Source organism: Elephantulus edwardii, unplaced genomic scaffold, assembly GCF_000299155.1.
Source record: "Elephantulus edwardii isolate Elephantulus edwardi_28Jun2011 unplaced genomic scaffold, EleEdw1.0 scaffold00160, whole genome shotgun sequence".
Classification (NCBI taxonomy): Eukaryota; Metazoa; Chordata; class Mammalia; order Macroscelidea; family Macroscelididae; genus Elephantulus; species Elephantulus edwardii.
This window is the reverse complement of record NW_006399910.1, coordinates 4823910-4831640: the sequence shown is the minus strand read 5'-3', so window position 1 is coordinate 4831640 and position 7731 is coordinate 4823910. Positions and strand designations below refer to the sequence as shown.

The 7731-nt window shown below is 36.4% G+C and overlaps 1 protein-coding gene across 1 annotated transcript in view; it reads left to right on the top strand.

Moving 5' to 3' along the window:
- DPP10 (dipeptidyl-peptidase 10 (non-functional)) overlaps positions 1–7731 on the top strand; it is a 1145057-nt gene that overhangs the window by 510662 nt on the left and 626664 nt on the right. The window contains exon 4 of the mRNA XM_006895132.1: positions 2564–2658. Within this exon, the coding sequence (XP_006895194.1) occupies positions 2564–2658 (95 nt within the window). The remainder of the gene's footprint in view (positions 1–2563; positions 2659–7731) is intronic.

The following is a 7731-nucleotide window of genomic DNA, read 5'->3' as shown; positions in this document are numbered from 1 at the left end:
ATTTTCTAGAGTACTCTGTGGAAGAGTTGAACTTCTAATTTCTTTATGGAAATCAAATGTCTTATCATTCTCTTGAGGAGGCCCTGGTGGGGTCCATCTGCTGCCTTTTAAAATACTTTTAGTTTACAGTCAGCACAACTTATGCCAAAAACAGTGGTCAGAAAATTCTGGTCTATCAAAATTATCAGGTATTATTGAAGTTCATTTTCATCACTACCTACCCTTCTTGGGATGCAGGTAGTCCCTAGATTATAAACAAAACATCTTTTAAATGTTAAGTCCAATTTGTAGGTAAGTTAGAACAAATGAATACAGTTCTCATTTAGTATTGATGTGGACCGTCTCTTCACATATAGATTCACAGCCTCTGAAACACCATAGAAAGCTGACATGAGCCAGAATGAGGTAAATGACAGTGGTTTTGTGCAAGAGAAGACTTGGAACTATATTCATGTTTACAAGTAAAGAAGGCAGGAAATGCCTGATTATGATTAAGAATTTTTTTTGAATAAGTTTCTGTTCAGTTTTTTCAAGTAATGCCAAATTAACGTAACATCATTGGACACATGGGAGTTTTCATTAAGTTAAATGCTTATCTCCTGTCTCCTTACGGGTTTTTTATATGTGAACATACTCAGACTTTGTTGTTGTTCTTATGTGTTCTCAACTCAACTGCAACTCATAGTGACCTTATGAACAATAGCTCTGAACCCTGCCCTATCCTAAGCCAATCTCACCATCTCCAGCACATACCTGGCCCATTGCCATGGTGGCTGTGTCAATCCCATCCACGGTATTGCTTCATATACTGACCCTCTATCCTTTCAAACATGATATTCTTCTGGGCCCAATTCCCTCAAATTTTGCCTTTCTTCAGAGCATAAGTGAGGTATTAACCCACTGCTATTGAATTGCTACAGCTTATAGTTGCCCTCGAGGTTATGATAGAACTAACTACTCCTTACTTCCCAAGACTGTCATTATGGAAACAGGTTGCCAGTTTTTCTCTCTTTGATGAATTGACAAGTTTGCCCTACCAGTGTTTAGATTAACACTTGAGTTCTTTAAGTATCTTTTCCCCAGAGGAAGAGGCTTAACAAAAACAGACACTCCAGCCCCCTGGCATGAAGTCTAGTCCAGCTCATTGTCTCCATCAGGCTTCCAAAGCTGTGAACTCTGTGGGAGCAGATAGCCCATCTTTCTCACTAGGAGAAGCTGGTGGATTTGATGCCAGCCTTCGCTTAGAAGCTGATATATGATGTGCCACACTGCAAGAGTTCCTTGGAAATGTAGAATTGAGTAAAATATTAAAGAAGTTTATCATTAACTTTTAAAAAACCCCAACCCCACACATGCATATACTTAAGACTTCACAACTCATTTTGACAGTTTCCATAAGTGAAGCCTTCTTGACAATTGTTTTTTAAAAGTGTATCCTCTTTGACAAAGAGTCCGGTGACCTAGTGCTAAGAATCTGTACTGCAATCCCGGAGGAGCGCAGTTTGAAACTGCCAGCTACTATGCAGGAGAACGATGGGCAATCTCTTTCTTTGTGATACTGCCTCTGAAAACCTATTAGAGGGTCAACTACAGGTCAATTCTGTCTTGACGGTACACAGCAACAACTTTTGTAACAATTATTCAGCACGATAATATTTCCAGTCTGAAGTATTCTCACAAAATAACAACTCAGTGCAGTTGAGTCAGAACTGACTCACAGCTGACCTCTCAATGGGTTTTTGGAGGTGATAGATAAATGGTCCTTGAAGAGATTGCTCATCTGTGGCCCTTGGAGCAGCTGGTAGACTTGAACCATCTGCTTTTTTGGTTGGCAACACAACTCCTTACCCACTAGGCATTCAGAATATTCTTAAAACTATTTAATTGTCTGACAACTGTGCCTGAATTTAAGTAAAACAATTTGTAAATCAGTTGTTGTCCCGAAATACTGAAGTTATTTATAAATGAAGGTAATATTCTCTTAAAGTTGACAGAGCCTCAGAGGTTTTGATGTGTCCTTTTGAAAGCCATATAAAATACCAGAGATAACATTCTCAACTCAAAGGAAAAAGAGGACCAAAACCATAATTGAGCAGTGATGGAAAGACTAAATAAATGAGTCTGTAGGAGTGGGGTTCAATTTGAGTAACCCTTGAATTGTGTAGAATTGTGACCAACTGGCAGCCTTTGTTATAAGTGAAAACATTAGATCATTCATCAGTAACAGCTTACTCTGGAGCCCAGAATCTTTCTTTTGTCCTTTTCCTCTCATCTCTGAATGGGCAGCAGACTGCTCATATTTTAATTAATTCTCATTTGTTACACTAGGAATTTGAATGGCCTTTTCACTAACTCTGCTTTCATTGCTCAATAGACCACGTGTTACCTTGGTTCCCTGATCATTCAAGAGGATTAACAGGAACCAAGCACAAAAACCTGCTCATGTTGTCAAAGGCTAATGATTGTTCTAATGTGTCTCTTTATTATGCACATTTTCTCCTCTGCAGGTATTATATTAACTAGTTAATGTATTTGTCAAATGTTAATGTTTTTGTTGTTGCAGATACAGATGTGGTGTATAAAAGTGAAAATGGACATGTCATTAAACTGAACATCGAAACAAATGCCACCACGTTATTATTGGAAAACACAACTTTTGTAAGTAATGAATAATTAATTACTTCATGCATTTTCATATTGTTTGGAAAGCTCTCTAGGTATGCCTGGCTTTCTTTTCTTTATTTGTGATGTTTACATTGCACTTCTGGTAAATTTAGGGCTGAAATACCATTGGAATTAGTAGAAAACTCCTTTGTGAGTCACATGCTTCCTGATCACCACAATTTATAGTAAATTTATAGTAAATTGAGTAAATATTTCCAGAGATATTTGCTTGCAATGAATATGACTTCCAATATAGTCTTTGTAAAAATCAGTCCTAAGAAGGCAAATTATTTTTTTTCTTAGTTCAGGTTATTATTAAATTTACTCCTTATTTTAACTTTCCAATTTTTAAATAGTGTGGTTTATTTTCCCCTCAGATTTTTATTCCTCCTTTATTACTAATGCTGCTGTTTTCTGAATTAGACAAAGCAAACTATCCCAAACTGGATTCTTGCTGAGTTTGATATGCTTTACTTGTAGACTTTTCTGGGCTTTCACCACTATCTTCTTCATCCAGAATCTTTCTGTAGGCTGTTTTTAGACACTATAATAACAGCTCTATACATAATGATCTCTGTGGATAACAGAAGGAAACCTGCTCTGATTTCTTCTTTCTTCTCCTTCCTCATCATTGCTACTGGCTTGACACTGCTGTTGTATCCACTAGGCCATACCATCTCATGGACAGTCTTTCTTTTATGTAGACTACCTACTATTATAAGGGGGTTCTGGTGGCCTAGTGGCAAGAAGATGTGCTGCAGTCCCAAAGGCACATGATTTGATACCACCAGATGCTCCACAAGAAAAAGATGGACAATCTCCTCCCATGCGATTAACTGTTCTAAAAACCCACCGGAGAGTCAGCTATTGGTCAATTCAGACTCGACGATACACAACAACAACAACCCACTATTACACTAATAAAAGTGAAAGATCGGAGGAGGAAGGGAAGAGATTCCGTGAAATGGACGGACAATGTGACAGAGATGATGCTGATGGCACAGGATAGGGCACGGTGTAGATCTGTGGTTTGTAGGGCCACTGTGAGTTGTAGTTAACTTGATGGCACCTAACAGCAACTCAACTCACTGCTGTTAAGTTGGTTTTGACTCACAGTGACCCTTCACTGAGTTTCTGAGGCGTTAACTCTTCCTGAGCAGAGGCGGACCATTTTCTCACCTGAGAAATTAGTTTAAACAGCCAGCCTTTTGATTAGCAGTCTTATTTGTTATACACTGCTCTACCTGGGTTCCATTTATGTATAGGCTCGACTCACTGCTGTGGAGTTGGAGCCAGTTTATAACTGACTTTTATCCCCTGAAGCTCTAGATTGCAAAGCAAGAGATTACCAGTCATTCTCCTGTGGACGTATTGGTGGATTCAAATGGCTAGTGAGACATGACTTTTGGGTTATAGTGCAGTTCTCTATTGACTATGCCACTGCTGTTGTTGTTACGTGCTACTGAGTTGGACTCAAATCACAGGTGATCTTGTAGTGCATTTTCTGACATGAGATTGGCCATCCTCTCTGCAGAGGGGCTGGTGAATTTGAACTGTGTGCTTTTGAGTTTGCAGTGCATCACCTTACCAGTAGGTCACCAGAGCTCCCTTGACTATGCCAGTGTTGTTATTGTTGAATACTGTTGAGTCAGAACCAACATATGACTGACCCTCAAGTGCAGTAAACCACACTGGAGGAGATTGCTCGCCTTTTTTCTCACCAGTGGATTTGAATCATATGCCTTTGGGATTACAGTGCCTTTTCTTAGGACATCAGAACTCCAAATAGCAGTGTTTAAATATCAGCATTTATTTATAGTACTGTTAATTTTTTTCTTTTTTTTATGATAATACTTAATTTCTAGCCTTCTTAAAGTTTGGAATTTGTTTATCATTGTGTGATATATATCTATATGTCTATATGTCTATATGTCTATATGTCTATATGTCTATATATCTATATGTCTATCTATCTATCTATCTATATATCTATACATCTATCTATCTATATATCTATATATCATCTATATATCTATACATATGCCATAGCAAATTAAGTAAGATTGTTCAGAAATTAAAATTAGCTACTAAGCACTAAGTTAGATTGCATGTCTTCACTATTTTATACTGCAGTTACTATTATAAACAAAGGCCCAATAAATTGCTTATTAAATTCATATGACATAGACCAAACATTGAATAAGATCTTAAAAGACCTACAAAATTGAAATGATAAGTGAAATCACTGACTGTTGTTGTTTTGTGCCATTGACTCACCTAGAACTCATAAAAGCCCTGTGCACATTAATTCTGAAACCAACCCTATCCCGAGCCAATCCCATCATCTCCGGCAGACTTAATCCCATTTCTCCAGTGACTGAGTCAATTGATCTATCCTGGGTCTTCCTCTCCTGCACTGTCCCTTCACCTTTCTAAGCATGATGTCCTTCTCCAAGGACTGGTCCCTCCTGGCCATATACTCAGAATATGTGCAATGAAGATTAAAAATTTTTGCCTCCAGGGAGCAGCCTTGTTTCACTTCCTCTCGGACAGACCTGTTTGTTCCCCAGCACCACAAATCAAAACATCAACTGTTCTTCTACAATCTTTAGTTATTGTCCAGCTCTTGGATGCATAGCACTTAATTGCAAAGGTCATAGCCTGGATCAGGCACACCTTAGTCTCCAGACTAACATCATTGCTCTTCAATATTCTAAAGAGGTCTCTGACAGCACACTTTCCCAATGTAATTCTTTTGATTCCCTGGCTACTAGTGCCAGGAGTGTGTGGATTGTGGAACCAAACAAGCTGAAGTTTATAACAATCTCAATCTTTTCTCCATCCATCATGAAGCTGTCCAATGGTAAAAATCTTTGGTTTTTTGATGTTAAATGTCAATCTATATTGAAGATGATAGTCCTTGACCTTCTACAGCAAATTGTTCATGTCCTTCTCAGTTTCAGTAAACAGATTGTGTCATCTGCATGACATGGTTTGTTGATGACTCTTTCTCCAATCCTGATGCCATATTACTCCTCATAAAATCTAGCCTTCCAAATGATCTGTTCTGCATATAGATAGAAAATGGATGGAGATAGGATACATCATTTCATCCAAATCATCTCTTTCACTCACACCTTTCGTGATCTGGAATCATGCAGTATTTCCCTGATCTGTTCTGACTACTGCTTTCTGGTCCAAGTATAGATTTCAAACGGGCACAGTTAAATGTTCTAGATACCCATTCTTCTCAAGATTATCCACCATTTTCTGTGATCCACACAGTCAAATGTATTTTCATAGTCAATGAAACATGGATATTCTTCTGGTACCTTCTGCTCTCAGCCAAGATTTATGTAACATTGTCTATACTGTCACTAGTGCCAAGGCATCTTCCAAATCCCTCCTGCACCTCTGGCAGTTCTCAGCTGACATACTATTCCAGGAATTTATGAATAATCAAGCAAGATCTTGTTTACTGGTGATATTAGTGTTATTGTTCAGAAATTCCCACACTCTGGTGGGTAAATTTTAAAAAATATATTTCAACTTGGATCTCTGGTAACTTAGTGGCAAGAAGCTTCACTGTAATCCCAAGACCACCAGCTGCTCCATGGGAGACGGATGGGCAATCTACTCCCATGTGATTAACTTCCTTCTGGAGTTAAAAACCCACTGGAGGGTCTGCTGTGGGTCACTTCTGACTCTATAGTACACAAAAACAAGAAATTTTGAAAAGAAATTGAATCTTCATGTTTATTATAGAATATTCAGATTAAAGATAAGAACTAGAACTGCTATTGTTTAGTGATTTTATATATAAAGAAAAGTAATCACTAAAGCCATAATTGAGCATATATTTTAAATCTATTGCACTAAAATCTATCCATAAGCTGATTCACATTAGTAATTAGATTATTAACTAATAAAAAATAGTGACAGTTTAAAAAAACATAAAAAACTAACTACACTGATATTATAACAAATATATATATTTGTGTTTGTGTGTGTATGTATATGTATTTTAGGGCAAGGGTGGTCGTGGATACTACCCCAGTCTCACTGTAAATTTCTCACAGTGATGACTAATGTAATTTTATTTTTTGCTTATATGTTTAATGTTTCTAAATTATTGTATATAATTATTTTCAAAACCTTTCTGAGATCTGTTTCTATTCTCTGTGTTGAGACTTTCAGTTAGAGTCATTTTGGCAAAATTCCAATTAACTTATCTATGGAAATTCATAATCATAATTAGTTCAGTCAGAAAACTTTGTAATAAAATTATGACAAGTTAATTGGAAAAATAAACATTTTATTAATAAAGTGTGACCCATAGGATCAAATATGTTGAAATCTGATTTTCTAATTATTTCATCAATAGAATCCTCTTAGCACATTTAAAACATCTTAATTAGCTATGTTTAAGTATTCAGCTCATTTGTCAAACTCTATATGTAGCAATAATTGGTCATGACTTTCAAAAAGAAACAAAGTGAATTATCTTCCTAAATTGATTGTCTTAATGTGTTATTTTAGAAAAAATTTAGCTGTATTTCTGTTGAGGGAAAAGACAAAAGACATATAACTTTTTGAAGAAGAGTTATGCACTAAAGGTAGGTTAGTCCTCAAATTATTCTTAATCATTTATAAACATTTGTAAACATGTTTCAAAGCAAGAATTACTTAAAATAGTATTTCATTCCCTTTGAGGTGATTAGTAAACATACTTCTTGCGTATTAGTTATACTTTTTCTGCTTTTGGTAATCTAATCATTAGTGGTATAGGAAGAAAATACCAGTAGCCATAAATCATTTAATAAATCAGTTCTGATGGTCTTTTTCTCCTAATTGATGCATTTAATCAATTCACATCAAGTGTGATTATTAACAGGTCAAGTTTTACCACTGACTTTTTGCTGTGTTTCTGTTGTTTCATTCCACCTACTTTCCTTTGCTGTCTTTCTGTAAGGATTTCTCTTAGTATTTCTTGTAGAGTTGGTCTTGTTTTTACAAATACCTTAAGTCTACAAATGACATAATTTCTTCTTCATATTTGATGAAAAG